At 37.3% G+C, this 20,684-nt stretch overlaps 1 protein-coding gene across 16 annotated transcripts in view; it reads right to left on the bottom strand.

Moving 5' to 3' along the window:
* Positions 1-1,714: 1,714 nt before the first annotated feature.
* Positions 1,715-20,684, bottom strand: part of LOC135172625 (homeobox protein abdominal-B) — a 117,940-nt gene continuing 98,970 nt past the window's right edge. For 5 of the 16 annotated variants that reach the window (XM_064138781.1, XM_064138780.1, XM_064138782.1 and 2 more), the window contains 5 exons: positions 19,563-19,652; positions 19,244-19,296; positions 18,719-18,789; positions 12,109-13,125; positions 1,715-7,682 (listed from right to left, as the gene is read on the bottom strand). In XM_064138781.1, the coding sequence (XP_063994851.1) occupies positions 7,180-7,682; positions 12,109-13,125; positions 18,719-18,789; positions 19,244-19,254 (1,602 nt within the window). In that variant the 5' untranslated portion in view covers positions 19,255-19,296; positions 19,563-19,652 and the 3' untranslated portion in view covers positions 1,715-7,179. The remainder of the gene's footprint in view (positions 7,683-12,108; positions 13,126-18,718; positions 18,790-19,243; positions 19,297-19,562; positions 19,653-20,684) is intronic. The other 11 variants (XM_064138795.1, XM_064138794.1, XM_064138785.1 and 8 more) reach the window with 8 other exon arrangements.

Here is a 20,684-nt window from a genome sequence, read left to right as displayed (position 1 = left end):
GTTTTAAGAACGTCAGTTATAAGAAATTGATTAACAAATTAAAAAAAATAATAATTCAATTGCATCTCCTACACCACTTCCCCCGGAAGCACAAAATAAATCATTTATAGTTCATTAAAATCTGAGCTGCTGTCCCCCCATCTCCGAAAATAACATCTAAATTTAAAAGTTCCCAATGCGATTGTTGAAATACCGTTGTACTTACCCCAGTTTGATAATCTCCTCAGTGTCTCGAGCCAACGTTTTCCGTGTCAAACGCTCAAAAGATGAAAATAGTGCAACGACTTACTAACCGTGGACTGCTCTCACCTGCAACGAAGGATCGAAACTGGAAATCGAAGTCGAGATGTTACGAGATGCCAACTTGTTGATTCTGAAAACGGCTCATGACAGCGAGAGAATTGCCATTTCGAGACCGAGAATTCTCCAAATCTCTCCAGATTGACAGTGACTCCCTCGTCACTCGATTTTTCCATTCACTTCCATTCAATATCTTTGTGATAAGATAATATGCCTTTATTTACAAAGATACACGTACATTTATACATACATTATTCGGGACAGCTACATAGGCTGGAGTTTGTGTAACTATGTAATTTCTTTTTTTAATAATATTTCGTTTTGTTTTCATTAAAGGGAATTCAATACTTAATCCTCTAGAGATCTCCTTCTACCGTATAAAAAAAAAATTATTCCCTCGGTGTTTGATTAGTTCCTCTCCTCTTTTTGTCATTTCGTTTGGAGCGAGTTAACGCAGAATAGAATCTGGTGAATCTGCGATTTGCGAGAGGTTCATTTCAAGTCGTGGGGTTACGAACGCGCGTTGACGTCGGACTAATTCCATTATTTACATAAGAGTTCATCGGTTGTTAAAAATCCCAGATTAATTGAGTAAAATATTACTTTTATTGAGGAATCATCGTCGTGAGGGAAGAATTAATTTTTTTGGAGCGTTTTTCCGCAGACCACATATATGACTATAATTTTTGTTTAATCTGACAAATTTATTTAATTTCTATCGAATTTTCTATTAGAATCTCTTTGATTTCGATTTGTCCAATTTTTTTCTTTTTATTTCTTTTTTTTCAACAAGAAAATGAAAAAAGAAATTAAATTTGAGTTAAGGATATACCCGAAAAAATATTTCAATGGAATAATTTGGATAGAAATATTTAATTTTATTCACTTTTTGTAAAAAAACATTCTTTATTGAATATTCCAACAGAATTGGACAGAGACCGATCGAAAGGTTCATAGAAATCCAATTGTCTAGCGAGTTCTCTCGTTATTTCCCTAAAATTATTTGTACGTGCGAGTCATGTCCACTTCCGATTATTTGATGATTAGGCCACCCATGACCTTGAAAATCGGGCTTCATTATTTAAAAGTTTTTTGTTTGAAATTTTATGTTAACTGATGTGGAATAAGTCCACATGTTAATAAATCTCAATGCAGTTGATTCAAGGTCATAATCATAATCACTCCATAATTGAATATTATTGTAATACTTGGAGATGAATTTGCCCCACCTGGGAATTACTGGACTGCGCAAAAACCACCCGAATAAAATGAATTCTTCCTATCAGGAGATCATTCTTTGGAAAAAATAATTTTTTTCTCAATGCGGACTTTGATTTACAAAAGTCTTCGATTTAAAAAAGTGATATATATTTTTTTTTCATCATCTGCCGCATTTATGCTTCACGTATCATGGTTTACTTGAAAAAAAAAACTACTTTAATGCGGGAAAAATTTTGCAACCTGAATTTCAAGCCGAAAGGAGAAGGAAGAATGTGAAATTGATTTTAAAAAATTATTCTTTTTACAGGAATCGCATGAAGTGGGTTGAGAATACCCCGAACAGCATAAATAATTGTCAAAAAAGTTTAAAAACACGAGGTGGAGGCGTCGACATCTTTAAATCTCCTCCCGGTAGAGGGAGAGAGTAGCCAAGATGGCGACACTCACCCCGAGGTTCCACTTCGCATTTTTAAACATTTCTTGTAATCATTCCTTCTTTCCGGATCACTTTCAATTCGTGTCAGGTAATTCCTGAATGAGGAACGACTTTTTCTAACCATCTTTCACTTTTTTAACTTCTATTTTGACTAAGAATTGATGACGAGTGTCACATCACAGTTATTTTTAAACTTTCAACATCTTTTAAGACTTCTCAGGAATAAAAAAGAAGTACCACTGACATCCGAACAAAACTTTCCGCCGAGTTCTCCGTCAAAAGAATGGACAATTCTAAAAAATGAATTAAAAACATTGATTAATTTGATGAAAACCGGATGAAGTGAATTGAGGTCGATCTGACCAGGATAAGTAATTTTAAGAAATGTTTAAAAACATGAAGTGAAGACTTCACACTCATCAAAGCTCCTTCCGACACTGGGAAGGGTTATTCAATGAAGACGACAGCGGCCGCGTTGATCTCATTTTACAATATTTTCCACAAAAATTTACTGTTCTCCAAAAAAAATTTCTTCAAACTATTTCTTCGATTTTCTTAGCTTTTGAACAGCAAAACGTGGGTGCAACTTTTTTCCCGCATTTTCGTACTTTTTTCAACATCCGAAATGTACCAAAAACTTCAAGGGCCAATGATAACTTTATCAAACGAATTCATGAATCTCAAAATCCGTAAAAATTTGAACCATCCCGCACGTGTATAACTGATAGTTCGAGCTTCCTTATTTGCGTTGTCGCTGTACTTTGGCACTCATTAAACATAAGTTTTCGTTATTGCACTTCGATACAGGAGTAATATCATCTCGTTAATTAATATTCATTAATCCTCACAATTTATTTACAAGTAGCATTTCCTTATTCTAAAAAAAACCATGTATTTTCATTAAGTGTTGAATCGTACAAGTGAGAATTCTAGTTGAGGAAAATATCCTTTTCCACGCCATTGATTGCAGAAATGACTCGGTACGATGAAATCTTGAGAAACTCCCATTCGCGAATGTTTTTTTTATCATCTTTCTACCGTCTACTTTTTTTTCTTTAAACTCACTATTCCTTTCATTTCCTAAGAAGTATTTTAGTGTCAATAATGTTTACCCAGATTTACTCTCGAATAAATTCGTAATTAGAGGCTTTTTCATTCGATAAAATAACGGAAGAGTATTAATTTGATGTTGCGAATATTTCGCCCGACAATTTGGTACGGGATAATGAATTTGGGATGGGAAATGAAGGGTTTAATTCTACAGTAGAACAGCTATCTGCGGATCAAGACAATATACACATTTAATAACATGGCTTTTTTTTTAGTCTCCTTTATGAGTGAAATTTTCATTGTTTTGTTTTCTTTATAACTTTTTTCCTTTTTTATCTTTTCAATTTTTCATCTCTCATTATGCATCATAATAATTGATAATAGTAAATTGTAGGCTGAATAGGTACATACAAAAACAACACACAATAAAAACAATAACATAATATTAACGTGACGTTCACAATAATAATTAATAATCATAATAATAATTCTTAATAACCTTAAAATCTTGTTAAACATTGTCCTTGACATAATAATTATCACTAATTACAGTTGTAGATTGTTTTTTTTTCATTTTTCATCATTAAATCTTACTTCATTTAAACTGCTGAAAAGCACTGTATATTTAGCGATGACTGGCTCGCGACTGAATCTAATACCTCATTCATTCACGATCAAATTCATTTATTCTCGTTTCATCAGAATTCTATGTATTTTATCTAATTTATTTCCTTCGTTATTTTTATTTCCTCATACACTGACTTCCTTATTTTTTTTTCAAGTTGAAAACACACGTTCACAAGAGAGTTTTCACCGAGTTGTCGGGAAGTTTTTTTTTTGTTTCTCTTCTTCACTTTTTTGAAGCACAACTCTACACTCGTACGTAATCACGCATCAGTACATGTACAACGAAATTTCGGAGGTGTTATGAGCTGTGAAAAGCCCTCGCCCTCCGATTCACAGTCGACGCCTCGATTTATTAATCTTTTTTTTGAGTTATCTAACAACTGCTTTGGCAGAATTTAGTCAACATTTTAAATTAATTACATCAATAAAAAAAGGGTTTTTTTTTTCACTCGGATGATTGACTAATTACGTTTGCATTAGAAACGAGGGGTGAACTTAATTATCTTACATAAAATATGATTCAAAACGTACGAAACAAGAAAGAAAAATTTACTAGTCGAGAGATCCATCAAAGCCAACAAAAAACATAATTTCTCATTTTAATTTTTTTAAATTGACTTACCTAGTAATTGGCTCGTGAATAGACACTCGATGTTTTCGAGTTTCAAATAATCACGGGTTCAATTCTCTTAATTTACGTTAAGTACAATATTAAATTCAATGACCCGTTACGATGGAATAAGATTTTCAGTTTAAAATTTTCGAGAAAAAAAAAATCCATCAGTTTTGTTTGATTTTTTGGACATATGCAGCTTCACATTTCATTTTTTTTTTGATGATTCAGAACTTGAATTATCTTCTTAGTCTAATAACTTTTTACATACATAATGAAGGCTCTAATTATCATCAAACAAATGCCAATAGTTTGCAATAGGCCTGAGTACGCATTTACGGGCGGTAAAATTCGAAAAGATTCACTTTTTCTTGGTAATTCTTCATTCCCTCGAGCACAATTTATTCCAGAAAAATTCAATTCATTTTCCCCAATTTTTATCATTACTCACTTCATCATGAAAAATCTACGTGCAGCTGGATGAGTTTTCAGAGTCACAGGATTACCAGCTGGAAAGCTTTCGCTCGTTGTTGCATACACTTTTTTTATTGAATGAATGAATAATAAATAGCGACTACTTTCACTGCAAAAACAAGGTGCCTTAGAGTCGTCTGAATGTAAAACGTCATTCAATAAAAACAAATTTTGAATAATTAACAAGTGCGGTACAATTTCTGATGCAATTTGTGGTTAAAAATAACTTTGCCGTTTTTTCTGTAAACCGAAAACTCGCCAATCTCACGGAAGATATAACCAAATCCATGAAATCACTAATTGAATCCTAAATAAATCTCAAAAAACTTCCCTCGTTGATAATCCAGTCGTGCTCAGTCTCATCACAACTACGACACGTTTAAAACGTGATGACAAAACCACTCATAAGAACCCAAACGGAGAAAAAAAAGTTGAGCAAAAAGTACCAGAACATCGTCACGAATTTTACTATGCGATAATTAATGGTGTAGTGACATTAAATTTCAATAAAATAATCGATTAGGTCATGAGGTGATAAAAGCAGATAATACTTAGATAATGATTTTACCATCGTGACATACAATAGTTAATAGAATGGGGTTTGAATTACGATTGGTGAAAGTGAGTTGAATAGAACACCTTTTCGACACACTGTGTGTAAAGTGACATTTTACGCACGTTCTGCGTGCGCAAACCCCCACTTCCCACCCGTTTTATGGAAAAAGTGTTCGATCCTCTCGGGAAAAGTGTTTTTCGGCTCGTGAGATTGTGGCATTCGCTTTTGGCTCGTGCCATAAACCTCTCACGGGTCTAAAAACACTTTCCCGCACTCGTACCAAAATGTACTATTTTAGACTCGTTAGATTATGGCATTCACTTCGGGCTCGTGCTTTAATCCTTTCACGAGCCTAAAAAGACTTTCCCGCACTCGTATCGAAATGTACTCTTTGCTAATAGTGAGATACAACAGTATATTTTGTTACGAGTTCCTGCGATTATATCACTCACCTTTGGCATGTGTTATAACCCTCCCGAACTAAAAAAAAAACTTTTCCGATTATCCGTCAAACAATTTCCCACGTCACATGTAGAGAAGAAACCTTTTAGAGATGCAGAGCATGCCTTAAAAAGAAATCTTTTTGTACAGGGCGAGGAAATAGCATATAATATATGTTCCACGCATGTGATCTAACGGCGAGAAGTCCGCTCATGTCCGTGAAAAAAATAGCTGGGGTGGATATGTTGCCAATAAAGTGTTACTTCAATTAAAAAAATATCGATACTGAATAAACTTTTCCCTGTTCAATAAAATTTTTTAAAAGACAAAAATTTTTTTGGATTCAATGTGAAGCACTTGAGGACGCACAAAAGTGAGACTTTATCGTGCCATGTGCCAAACATATAATTCCCCGTTATAAAAAAAACCTATTCACACATGTCAATGATCCTGAAATATTCACCTGTCAATGGCATTCAACCAATAATTTCAAATGACGTGAATGGCAACTGTAACAGTTAAACAACAATCACTATTCCCTCGCACTTGTTGCCCTGAAATGTGAAAAAAAATACCTAGAAATGTATTCCGCTCCACAATTGCATGACTCGTTCAGTAATTTTTCCCAACTTTTTTTCTCCCCCCGCAAAAAAACAATAATAAAACCACGCACCTTCGATAAATTGCAATTTGAATAGAATTCCAGTTATCCTTTCGAATCCAAGAAACACTAATTTACCATTAATTTAATTATACTCTACTCCGTTCAACTATGTATAATTGGAGTAATACTATCGCGTTACGGGTTGGACGTTTTTGTAGGTAGCACACATGAAAAATCATTAAACAGCATTCAGCCTCCCAGAAAAATCTCAACCATCCCAATGACCATTCATCCATTCATCACGGCAAACACAGAGTGTAGAGCATTCAATGAAAATTGTCTAAAAACTCATTACCCAACATCATCTCGTTCTTCCCAACATCACGAAGTTGTAATGTTTCCAAACTTGAGAATAATATATAAATACATATACATATATCTCCCATATGTAATTGTGTTTTTTTCGTTAATCAGCTTTTTGTATTTTCTCATTATAATAATTGTGTAATCTTAGATTAGAAATTTCTCTGGGTAATGTCTGGCGGTTCCTCATCGGTATCGTCATTCGGTGATTCCAGATACCAATATGATCCAACTCAAGCAGCAAGACCATGACTTGTTTGATGCAGCAATGCTGTATGCTGTTGAGCACTCATGTGTGCCAACTGATGGCTTGTTTGATGTGAATGATGACCAGTGCCAATAGTATGAGTTAATGATGTTGATAATTGTTGGGATGTACCATGAATACTGTGACTCGATGCTGATGATAATAATCCCTGGCCAGTGCTACCACTGTGTATTGATGTTGTTGTATTGTGAGGATGATGAAAGACAACCCCAGAGAAAGCTACGGGTCACTGATGATGCTTCGATGAGCCATTTGCATGATGTGCTTGTCCCACTGGTACATGATGACTCGTTGGACCATGACCACCACCAGGATGATGATGGCTACCACCAGTACCATGATGATTAGCATTATTTGCACTACTGTTATTATTATTATTATTATTACTCTGTTGTTGTGTTTGACGTTGACTATTTTTTTTATTCTTCATTCTTCTATTTTGAAACCATATTTTAACTTGGCGCTCGGTTAAATTTAAATTACGCGCCAATTCCCAACGTTTTTGTTTGGATACATAGGCATTGAATAAAAATTCTTTTTCCAATTCGAGGGTTTGAAATTTTGAATATGGTTTACGCTTTTTTCGTACTGTTACTTGACCAGTCCACTCTAGGGGATTTCCACTTGTACATCCAACACTCATACTAGCACCACCCAGTCCCATTCCAGGTACTCCAACGCCCAGTGTACCTGCCGGAAACAAGGAAGATGGGGAGGAACCCCACATCACTTGACACAATTAATTTTGCCTCGTAATCAATTAAATAATATACATTTATATGTGAATGAATCATGAGAAGGTGGAGGTAAATGTCGAACGAATGCAAATATATGGAAAAAAACCGGGGTAATGAACCCCTAATTAATTATTGGTTGTAAGGAGCGTCATTGGCGGCATAAGTTGCGAGTAAAAAAATTAATTATGGAACGGGTTTGCAACATTTACTTGTAATTAATTAGCAATGGAGTTTTCATTAGCATTTTCATCGTTCGTTTGGAGTTGAAATTGTAGTCGAGAGTTTTGCACTTTAAACTCTGATGGTCGTTGGTGGTTTTTTTTTAGTTTTTTATATTTTTTCAAAGAGAATACGCCGGGTATGGGATGGACCGCCTCTGGTGGCCTGTCTGGGTATTTGTGTGTATGTGTGAGACGCGCGCAATGTAAACGCGGTACGTCAAGAGCGAGTACGGAGAACACCGTTGCCCGGAAAAAGAGCGTTATGATATAATTGGACCGGTCTCTACTAACCATTCTCAGAATCACACCCTGCTAGCTGAATTTTCTTGGAATGGGTAGTATACAGGACGAGTTCTTGAATCGATGTGCGAGAGGATATCGAAGGGTGACATTCGTCTCGGATTTTTCGAGTTTATTTGGGGGGTGGATTCGTCCGCACGACTGCAGGATAAGCTTATTGTTATGTTTGTGAAAAAAAATTGGGACAAGCATTTTCCATTTGAATTTAATTATTCATATTTAGCGGAAGAGTTAGATGGTGGGGGGATTTAGTGGGTAAGATGGGAAATTTGAGAGATTTAGGGAAAATAAGAGATTGGAAATCCTCATTTTCTTATGGAAATGAGAGCCACAAAATGGTGCTTATGAAATTGTCGCTATCTCCCTTGAATTCAGAGACCTTCCTCGAAAGCTCAGATAAAAACCCAATTCAAATTTTTCTAGTACATTCCTTAATCAATGAATTGTGAATTCCGTAATTTTCACTGAACATTTGCCTTCTGTTCCAAAAACGCAAATAATTTTTTTTCTGCAATAAATAAATAGAATATTTCTTACCGAAGATATTCCTCGAAAAACTGGCGATAATCCACATCAACTAAACTATCTTATCGCTGGATTTCTGAACAGTCGAACATTTTTCTAAAATCAACTAGATGTCAAGAAATAAAAAAAATACATTTCACATTTTGCGAAATGATAAAATACAATAAAATATCACAGGCATTACATACATTTCAATTATTTATCTTTCTCGAAACAAAGATCACGATTCTATCAAATCTATTATTCCTAGACGCAAAATAATTTTTTTTTCCAAAATCCAATTTCCCAAATAATCAAATTCAAATAAAAAGTATCAAGATTCCACGTTGAAAAATCTCAAAACAAATATGATATTTTAATGTATATAAAATGTAAAGTGTAAATAACCTAACTTCGGAGTTCCAGTACTTTAAACAAAGTATATTTTAACAAACGATATTTATTACACAATCTATTGTAGACTCGATCAAAGAAGCGAATTAAATTTATATGACGAATGAATTCGCATATTAGCTTCCGTCTAGTAAACCATCCCATTTTACTGCTCTCACTTGATTCCTCAGCTTCCCCCTCACCCACCCCCCACCCCCATCAACCTTTTCTTGGTCACTGCGCGGGGTCTGACGCGCGTTGGATGATTGCCTAAGCGCCAGGAATTTATTGCCCACTAAAACGTGGAAATATGCAAATTATTTAACAAAGGTCAGGATTCTCACGGACATTTTCGTTGGTGTATGTTAAATATTATTCAGACCAGATGACACCCAAGCGATCACGCGGATACCCCAACACACGCACAACACACGACCAATCAATTATGCGGGGAATCTTGTTCCGAATAAATACATTGAATTCCGAATACAGGTGGATCAATTAAGAGCCGCTAATTGAGAATATTTTTTTTTTTCTTCAAGAAAATCGAGAGGGCAAGGGATAGTTAGCCGCCACTAATGGACGAGTTTGTCTCGAGCATTAAGACCAGCGCTCACTTAAATTAGAATATTTCACGGTTAGAATGAAATGGAAAATAAATAAATAAAATGGTAATCAACGGCGGGGAGATTTTCTCGGTAATAGGAAGACATAATCTCTGGCTGCGCACATCCAGCCATTCACTACTCAGCGTGCTGTCCTCACATGATTATTGCGTTACCAGTCATACGCAGAGAGAAAACGAATTACTTATTTTTGGTCCGATACATGAAGATCGAGGGGAAGAGTGGATATGGAAGAAAAAAAAAACATGAGAAGGGAGAAATTTCCACAGACGATAGCAATATTTTGTGAAGGGGAATTGTGTTATGTGCGAGGATGGTATTTCTCGAGGGGCATATCGTGCGGCGTTCGGTAACTACGGCTGGTCGTGAATAACGCATTACAACAAAGTACGTCAGAGTGAGGATTACGTGATCTTGTGATGCACACGAAGAGAAATATACAGTAAAAATTACGGAAGTTGAGTTCCCTTGGCAATTACAAAGGGGACGAAGAAAAGTAATGTGACGTTATGGGAATTTTTGATAGGAAATATCGATAAAAATTAGGGAACGCTGTGAAAAAAATCTGTAACATTTACCTCGCTCCAGAATTACGGAGCAGATACGGAATTTTTCTTTAATTTTTATGTTCGTGCATTATAACACGTCTCGAGATATCTTCAAGTTTTGTACCCAAGGTCTCATGAACGAGAATATATTCGCTTATCATTTTTAATGTTTGACTGGTGCAAAAATTTTTTATTTAATCTCGTGGAGTTTACGCAGTAACTAAATTTTTTTGGTTAACTCTTCTGGTTTTTCCATTTTTTGGTGGATAGGAGCAAATTTTAATGAGAAATGATCTTTTAATCAGTTTGTGTAATGTGTAATGATCGTCAGTTGTAAACGAATTAATTTTTTTGGAATTCTTGTTGATTATTTTCTTTCGATAATGAGCGTTTTTGAATGAAATTGGATTTTCTGACTCTCTTACATGTGAACCGTTAAGTTAAATTTAAAAATTCATAAAATATCTGTCAGCTGAATACAAGTTATTGCGCGCATTAACAAATGATACAAATTAGAAAATTATTGATCAATTAAATATTGTAAATATAATAAAAATCCGTATCACATGACATTAACCTCAGCTGACAACATTAAGATAATCACATTAATAAGCTTTCGGTATTGATATTGACCAACTGGAAGTCCTTCCGTTTTATAATTACATTTTCTACAAGTGGAGTTCCCTCAGTCAAATAAAATTAAAAACCTAATTTTGAAAACAGAATAGTTGAGCTTCAAAATTCATCAAGTTCTTCTCTCCTGAATTTCTCTAATAAACAAATCCCTCCTCTTTTACAATTCCACATTATTTCTCTTTCATTGAATCGACTAAAATCGGCAAAGGTTTCAAAACCGCTGATCAATGAACGAACTGCCAGCACCGATGTAAATAAACTGGCAGTGGTTCACACACCGTCATCCATAAATTCTCTTCCCCTCCAATTTTTTTTTCTCTGAATCCGAAAGCGTGCGCCTAGTCGCATGAGCCATACCAGTCAAAAGATAGGATAGGCGCGCAAAGAGATAATGCAGCTGCCATCTATGGGTACCCAGTTGAACTGAACTCCCGTCACTTTACATTAATCTCACGCACGAACGAACGATAAATGCCTATCGTTACAATTTTTTTTTTCTTCATAGACCAGTGAGAATGATAAACAAATGCAAAAGAATGACGTTGCAGGCCAACGACACTGGTGAATGTGAGAAAATTTTTTTTTCTGATGAGAATGATGAGATGGGGTTTGACCGTTAACGGAAGAGAACGGAGACGGTACTTTTACGGGGTCATGGAACGGATCAGCTGATCGGGAGGCGCGCGCCCGACAGTAGAGTTTACGAGTTACGACCGCCAATAAACCTCGACGCCCATTTCGTTGTTGTTTGTCCGTGGAGCGTTGTATGGGTAGGTTTGTATGGAGTCCCCAACCCGGCGGGGGGAGGGGAGGGGGGGCTGACCGAACATGGGCCTCACAAAAATACTAGATGACTGGGTCAACGACACCTGGACTTTTCCTTTTCCTCCAGGAACGATGAAAATGCTAATGTTGAAATTGTTCAATTATCCGCTATCATCTGCATCAAGGCAATGAATTCAATGGGTTTACGCGACATCGAGATGAGTTGAATAACGACGAGAAATCAAACTTTATGACTTTGCGTATAGGACCAGTAGCCACGCGTCTCGAACACTTAGACGCGCCATCTACTTTTAAACCGAGACGCAAATGAAAATAATCATCGAATGCATAATAAAAGTATGACGACTGGTGGGTTATCAATGAGATGATGAAAGTTTGTGATAAATCATGAAGTTGATGCTTACCTGGAGTTGTATATGGACTCGAAGGTACCGGTTCAGAAGCATAATTTCTGAGACCGCTGTAGCCATCATGTGGAAAAGCCGATTCAGCAGCTACCATGGCAGCCACCCTACCCCGATCATCAGCAGCGGATGGTGTGAGATAAGGTACACCAGGCTGTGAGTGGGGATGATGATGATGTGGTGTTGCATCAATAGGATGATGCCGGCTACCTGAATAAGCATAATTGCACCAGCTCTGTGTAAAATTTTGATGACACGTAGAGACAGCTGGATCTGTTCCGCCAGTGGGAACAGACGAGGCTGATGACGTTGTCGTGCCACCAGCACTAGCTGGATTATACTTGTACTCCGTCGTGGCGCCACCACTACCTGAGCCAGGAGCTGAAGCAGCTGTAGCCGGTGACCAAAAGCTCAAACTACCACCGGCCTTCCGGTTATCCCTGGTAGAACCTGTCCCCGAGTCCGCCAGATTGTAATAGGTCGGAGGATTAGTACCTCCGTACGCCTGATGATGATTTAATGCGTCAGCCGTTGCTGCTGCCGTATAATGCGCCTCCTGAGGATTGTGCGGACTGTAACTCCAACCACCCTGTGAGCCAGCGGATGACGAGTGTGAGTGTCTTATTACCCCTGTTGATGTACCACTACTTGGTTCAACACAGCTCACCTCGCCGTATGTTGTACCACCAACTGGTGTTGCTGATGGCCTCTTCGCTGGTATGTGAAGTGGTCCTGCTGCACTGTTGCTCGCCACTGATGATGCACTTGGTGATGTTGAACTTGCACTCGCTGTTTGGGCTGGTGCTGATGCACCAGCAGCTGAACTCGGTGCACCCGGTGAACTCGGTGTTGTTGCTTGTTGATGGGAACCTGGTGTTGATGTTTGTTGTTGTTGTTGATGTTGAATTGATACGAGGGAGAGAGTTGGGGGTACTGACGGCGGACTCTCCTCGTAAATAGTACCGCCGTTCATCATGGTCCACCAATTCACCCCGGTGGAATTCCCCGCGGCGGTGGCTGTACCCATTGGTGTGAGTGAGCCAGGATGGCCCACGCCGGTGCCGCATAGCGGCGCGGCGTGAACATTGTCGTACAGCGTCGCCGTCGAACAAGCCACGTGTTCGGCGATGGTGCAGATGATGATGATTTAACGTTTGCACAATTTCGAAAAATTTTTGATTCCCGAATTTCAATAATTTCGGGGGAATTTTTTCAATCGAGTACCAATTTTTTATCACAATTTTTAATGTTTTTTCAATTTTCGTAAATGACGATTAATGGTCAGGACGAATTGGTCGATTGATATTATTATTTTTTAAACAAATTTGTGGGGGAGGAAATATTTCATCATCGCGTTTGTATGTACACAGGGATGAGTGGGACAGAGATGGAATTAGTGTGTTCGTTGGGTAGGGGATGTCCCCGGGTTGTGCCCGTGAACCGATATGATTGTGTTGGATGTGTTTGTGCGTGGGGTTATACGTCACGTATTATTGTGTGCGTGCGCGCACCCGCGCGCGTAGCGCCACGACAGACAGGTGGGGAGGGGCGGAGAGGTAAAGAGCGGGAAGTGATGGAGAGGGGGAGGGGGGTGGTTGGTGGTGGATTGGTTTAGCGGTGGGGGGAAAAGAAGTGAGACCAGTTGGAAAGGGAGAGGATTATGGGGTGGTCGAGACCGAGGTGCACAAACGCGTGGGTAATACCGTAAAACGATGAGATGAGATGTGACAGCGTTTGTCCACGTGCGGCGATTTTCCCACAGAAATCAGTATATTTTGTTTTTTTTTCGAAACAATTGCAGTCCAGGTGAACAATCCGATCGATGATTGTGGGTTGGAACAGAAAACAAAAAAAACAGAGAACACTTTAGCATAGAGTTTCAACACTTAAATTATTTAATAAGATTGTTTTTATAGAAAATCCACTTGGCAATCTTAAAGCTCAATACTCGTCAACATTGATAACAGTAGTGTCGTTTGGAGATTTTCCGAACCTGAGGCGGGGAAAAATGTAGTTCAAGGGAAGGGCATTAACCACTCGAAGTAGATTTAACTAGTCACTGACAAGACAGCACGACACAGGTCCCACACGCGGGACATGAGTTGCGCGACACTGCGCCTCCTCATCATCTGACAGCACTCTTCCCAGTATCATCACAGTCACATTAATTGTAATCCCCTGGGTATCACCTCGAGTCTTCAAAAACAACAGTGGGTCAATCTGACTCACAAAAACGTTACTCAGAAACCCACAAAAATAAATCCACCAATTGCCGATGATTCTAAAATAAAAACGTTGAAATTCTCATCATGTTAATAGCTGTCAAATCCCATTCACAGAATCTCACTAGTCTGTCCCCCTTTTTTTTTTATTCTCCTTCCCTCTCTGTCTCTCACCACCAAAACTTTTATTGCCCTGTCCCGTCAGTCAGGTAAGAATTCACAGTGAGCGGGGTCTCGTGGTACCCTTGCCCTCCTTTCCCTTTTTTTTTTTTTCGCCGGTTATTTTTTTTTTTCAACTTCACGCTGTCAGCCAAACCGCTTTAAAGTTGACAACCGATATACACTGTTGGTATATGCACACGCGGACTGATTATTTACACACATGGATTATGGAACCAACCCCCTTTCTTTTCAGTTGGCCGCGCTGTGCCGTACTGAGCGACAAACTGAGCTCTGGGTGCTGCGCCGAGTCGACGGAGAGCATAGCCCCCTAGCCTGCTGAGAGACAACACGAGCGCAATCTCTCGGTAAAACAAGCAACTCCTCCACAGCTACCCCCACCCCCTCCGCCCCTCGGCCGATGAATTTTTTTTCGCTCCCTTCTCTCCCCGCCCCCTCTCTAGCTCTCCTTTAGCGATCCCTCGTGCTTCACCCGAGGTAGAGATCTCTCTCTCAAGTTTGAGACGCGCGTGGAAATACGGACAGCGTGCCGGCGCGCTAGACCCCTCTCCTCCGCTCCGCCGGCTGCCCGCCCCCCTCCCGGTAGACCCCTCCGCCCCTCTCCGAGCAACTCAACATCAGCCGGCCAATCAAGCCCTCTCGCTCGCTCTACCGGTGTCAACGCTAGACACTTTCTCTATCCACTTCACCCCCCGCTCCAAGACCCCCCCGGCCGGGGGTCGCGGAGGGGGGTGAGGCGCACTTCATCGGTACCCGCGCTGTATGTGTATGTGCGCTTCTGCGTGCATGTGTATTGTGGAAGGTACTTCTCCCGCGCTATCTCCGGGGCTCTCTGAAATTCAACGTGAGTTATCTGAGCGACGCGCGTACCCGAAATTAACTGCAGACGGCAGGAGAATTTACGTATATTTTTAGAATTTTTGGTGGGAGTTGTTGTGAGGAGGATTGAAAATATTTTTTTGGGGATTTTGTTGCTTATGGTTGTGGGGAGTTGGGTGGTGGGGAGAATGAAAAAGAAGAAAGTAAGGTCTGACGGTCAGAACATGTCGTTTTATTTGAAAAAATGGCGTTTCATTTACGAAAAAATGAATGAATTTGATGAGAAGTAATCTTTTATTGAATATTTCGGAGTAAAATAGAAAATATTAAAAGGGGGGGGGGGCAGCCGAGGATCGGAAAGGGAGAAATGGGCAAACGGGTATTGATATATTTTTGTTTTATGACATTTGACTTTTTTGGTTTTTTGTAGATACCATTGGAGGCATTTTTTGATTTGAAGGATAGGACGCACAGGATCGATGAATGCTTTTGTAATTCGTTTTTCCTAAACAGAGTAAACTATCAGATTCCAATCCGTAATTGAAAAAATTGATTATGACACTTGTAATTTTTTTTTTTAATGAAATTTTCGAATGCTGAATTGAGAAGAATAATAAGTTTGAGTTTATCGAGATTAGTTAGGGTGATGAATAAAGACAGACCGAGGGGGCAGCTACTTATTCATTCACTTATTAATTAACAAAAGTATTTGTAGGCGTTTTTTTACAACAGCCTGGTGCTTTTTAATTTCTCCACTAATTTAGAATGAAGCATGAGATCTGATAGTTCTTCATAATAAAAATCCTATACAAAACTCTAATTTCCTTCCTTTTGAGACGGAACATCGCGTGACTTTGAGGAAAAGGTCGTATATATTGAAAGTATATTGCACCGAGTCAACTCATACCAGAGGGTCGTATATCCACATCTGTTTCTTTGTAATTTCATCAAGAAATATTAGATTAGAATGCATTTATTATGATTTATTCGCTCTAAAAATTTTATTTGGACGATTTAACAGAAATAAAGTTATAACAATTTGAAAAAAAGATCAGTTGAGCGACTTCTTTGTTTGTAACATAAAGTATTCATTAGATGGTAAAAATTATCTTTTTTGGGTTGTGTATTTGTCATTTTATCAACTTTCCTGGAGAAATAAAATTAAAGACTCGATAACTTTGGAACTTGGAATTTTGTAGTGATTTTTTGCAGTGAAACAGATTTACTCAAAGAAAATTAATCACTTTCATGTTCGTAAATTTAATAATTTTTTCAAATACTAAATATTGTTGTAATAGTTCATAATAGTAGTAAAATATATTTTCTCAGAAAACATATTGATATCTCCCGAGGAAAATTCACTACCGAAGTTATAAACCAAATGAAGTTACTTCGTACTACTGATTAGTTACTAATGATTATCTCAGAATCTACACAAGATATCGAAATTTTCATTATAATCTTTATTATCAAGCGAGTTGAGCTCTACTATAAATGTTATTATAAAAAATTTGCTATCTCCCTTAGATTCGGAGATATCGGTCAGAAACTCCATTCAGAGATGACTCAACTAATCGAGAACACGTTTTAAAACTTTGCCACTGATTTACTCCTCCAAAAAATAATATACTCGACCAAATTATCCTCTTTCATGCCCAAAAAATCCCCCTCAACATGACAGAGCATCTCTTCCTAAGAATCCATAATTATTGCACTTTATTCCACAATTTTTTTTTCTCTCAATTGAAAAAAAATCCTTATGAAACTCTGATTTTGAAAATAAATAAAAAAACGACTCCTGAAACTAGATTTTTTTTTAATCCCATGACGAATGGGTCGCATGGTCGGAGACACGACGTTTCAATTTTAATCCCGTGATTATGATTTGTGAAAGACCTCGTGGTCTCTCGCACCTCGTGGTCGGCTGAATAGTTTTCAGTGTGTATACAACAACGGATACGTCACGGGTGTACTGTGCAGTCTAAATCTCGGTACTTTTATGGGCAGTAAAGTAAAACGGTCTGACAACAACTACAGGGGCAGTCGCGCGCACACGCCTCTGTTTGGGTAAAGCTCGCGTCATTCATTGTTTATAAATTGATGAAAATTAATCGTGAAAAAGTGTGGGTAGAGCCCCGCGAATCGTGAATTAGTCCGTATCGATGTTCTTTACGGTAATTAGTGGAATGTCTGGGGATGCTGTCATTTGTGTCTGCATGTTGGACCTTATATAACGCGAGGTCATGCAGCTAACACGCACACTTCACGGAGTGCTTGTCTCGTGCGATCATGAATGGATTTTATAGCCGTCCCCGGTTGCTCTACCTATACCCCTAGCATTCAAGGTGTATTCAACGTTGTCGAGTTTACTGGCTGTTTGGTTTACTGTGATACAAGTAGCTTAAACTACTTCACGATCTACCAATGTATATCGATAATCGTATCGTCATCAGATCGTTCTTTTTGGAAAAAAATTCAATCCGCGGTTTTTTCGGGGAAAAAATGAAAAAAAAAAAAATTTCTTTTGGATAATAAAGTGTCGTAGGCTTTTCGAGAGCTTTTTCGGGGGCATTATATTGGTAACTACCGTCCCAAACTTTTTAAAAAAATATATAGAATGTGAGGGAAATAAGGAACGGAATCTAAAAGGATTGAAGGGGAGTCCCGTGTTCGGTGATTATGGCGCGATATAATTATTGGAGGTTAATTTCGACGAAATGGACTTGCTTGAGGATTATTAATAAAAAGCCTCAAATATTTATATGAATTGTGTTGTTTCACTCTCTCTCGATATATTTTATATTATATATTATATATGAATTTTTAGATGTGACAACAGGAGATTACCAGGAAAAAACGATTTTTTTTTCAAATAAATGGCAATTGTTTTTCAACATCGAGTACCAATTCGCGTTTAGTTGATAATTTCCTTTTGAAGCACTTCATGTCATATCCAAAATTTCACAAAAAATTTCGGGGAATTTTTATAGAATTTTTCTCTCCGCGAATTTTGATTCTAGTGATTCAATTTTGCGATTGCCCAGGTTCGGTTGACTATTAGTCCAACGGTTCTCAGGTTTGTTATTGCCATAGGGGTGTATTATTCGCAAAGACCTATCATCATCGTCCAATTTAGAATCGTTTTGAGAACGTCAGAACAATAACTCCATTAATTATTGATGATTTTCTGAGGACTAACTGTGAACACATGTTCAGTTTCATCCCTTAATTACAGAAATTTGATTGAGTTGGAACCTCAAATCACCCCTCTTTGAATTTAAATTTATATTTGAGTGTTGAAACTTTGAGCTTGCCATGTGGATTTCAGATTGCGGTTCATTTTTATTGTTTATACCGTTTAAAATATATTATTAAAGAACGAAACTCACCTTGTATACCAGCCAGTGTCGCTGGTGGATACACTGCCCCGAGCCTGGACAAATAATGAAATTTCATATTTCTGTGAAATCATGTTTCAAATATTATAATTTTTTTAGTTCCACTGTAAAATAATTGACAATAAACTATTAAAAATGGTTGTTGCGCACACTTAAGCCGCCCGTTCTCGCATATTTTTAGTTGAATTCTAGAAAATCTTATCACTAAAATATATCACAATTTATCACAAAGTTGTGAATGGAGGGTCAGTTCATTGAATATTTGTCACCACTTAATCATCAGTATTAATTTTAAACTGCATACTCAGAAATTATTTATAATTTTCGAAGTATTCAATCGTCATTCGCTTGAATTTTCAATTCAAATTTCAAATTTCAAACTCCTTCTCCCGAACACAACTGCAAATTTATGTCTCATTTCATTCATTCTTTCCCAGCGTATTTTTTACGCGATAATTGTCACTTTCAAGTATTAACAGTATTTATTAATAAAAGTTTTCAATCAGAAATTATTACCTTACATGCATGTTAATTAATCTCGATTTCCACGTATTAAAAACTATTTAATTCTGAAAGAAAATAACTCGAGATTAATGTCTTCAATACAAAATCAAAATAAGTCCCATTTTGCCCCAATAGGTTCTATGATGCAAATGAAAAATGCTTCGTTTATTCGATGAATTTAGAGTGAAACAGGTAATTTTTTTTTTCACTGAACGTGAAATTTTCCTGTCTTTTTAATAAGATAAGTTGCAAACTTTCAATCGCGTCGAGAACTGACAACAATTTCTTCGTCCGTGCTTTCTATTCATTGTTTATTTCAATGCATAAATACCTTCTGCACAGCTCGAATGGGTGAATGGTTTTCTCCACGCCGAACACTTTGAAGCCTTTTTCTGGCAGTTTCGCGAGGGAAAAATTCAGCCTGTGAATAAAAAATTGAAAAATGTCAATTTATCACGTCAAGTCAATGAGTCGTATATTACATTACTAGAAAATTAGAAAATATTATTAACCACATTTTCCCTGCTCATGCAGAGAAGAATCTCAAGACTTTGACCACATCCTGTGGTACTGCTCAAATTTCCAAATCCAAGGAACAGGCTTTAAGTACATAGAAATAATTTGTCAATATTTAAAGGTATGTCAATTAAGAATTTAACATTAGAGCGATAATGTAAATAAATCTCATGTACAGGGTTCGATGCTTTGAATAATAAAAAAAAACACGTTTTCCTGAAATTGAAAAAAATGTCAGGTTTCAATTTTCGAATTTAGGGAAAATTTCCCTCGTAAAATCTAGCAATTTTACGCAATTTTCCATTAAACGTAAGATTCTATAAGCTTTTAATCCTTAAATCATATTTAGTGTAGCTGTCCTGGAAATTAATAGTTAAATGCCCATGAAATTAATTTTTTTTCTAACATTGACGATCACTCTGCAAATGAAAGTTTGAATTTTTAATCTATTGAAAATTAAAGAAATTTAACGCTTGAGTTTTTTTGACATTTTCAGAATTTTAAATACGCGATAATTTGAAAATTAGATGAATATTTATTATTGATATTTTTAATAAATCAACTGATTCAAATAACTCTGTACATCGAGAGAAATATTTATCTGAAGATTTCGAAATTATTCACAGGAAATTTGGATAAAAATTACGGAACATTTTGGAAAAATTCCGTAAAATTCTCCTCCTCTAGATGTCCCCCAGAACTAAGGAAATGCTAGACAATTTTTATTGAATATTTCTTTCCATGTAGTTGGTAAAATTTACAAAATTTTTCACTTGAAATTTTAACTCTGATTTTTACACCAGTCACGCTCGAGAACATATTTTTGTTCTTTCAGTGGAGCATGAAATTGTTGTGTTCGATTTTTAGTACAAGATTTAGTAATCCACTTCACACCAGGTATAAAGTTACGTGGCGTGTACACAATTTAATGGGTACC

Source organism: Diachasmimorpha longicaudata, chromosome 2, assembly GCF_034640455.1.
Source record: "Diachasmimorpha longicaudata isolate KC_UGA_2023 chromosome 2, iyDiaLong2, whole genome shotgun sequence".
Taxonomy (NCBI): domain Eukaryota; kingdom Metazoa; phylum Arthropoda; class Insecta; order Hymenoptera; family Braconidae; genus Diachasmimorpha; species Diachasmimorpha longicaudata.
Note: the sequence above shows the minus strand (reverse complement) of the source record. Positions and strands in the feature narration are given on the sequence as shown.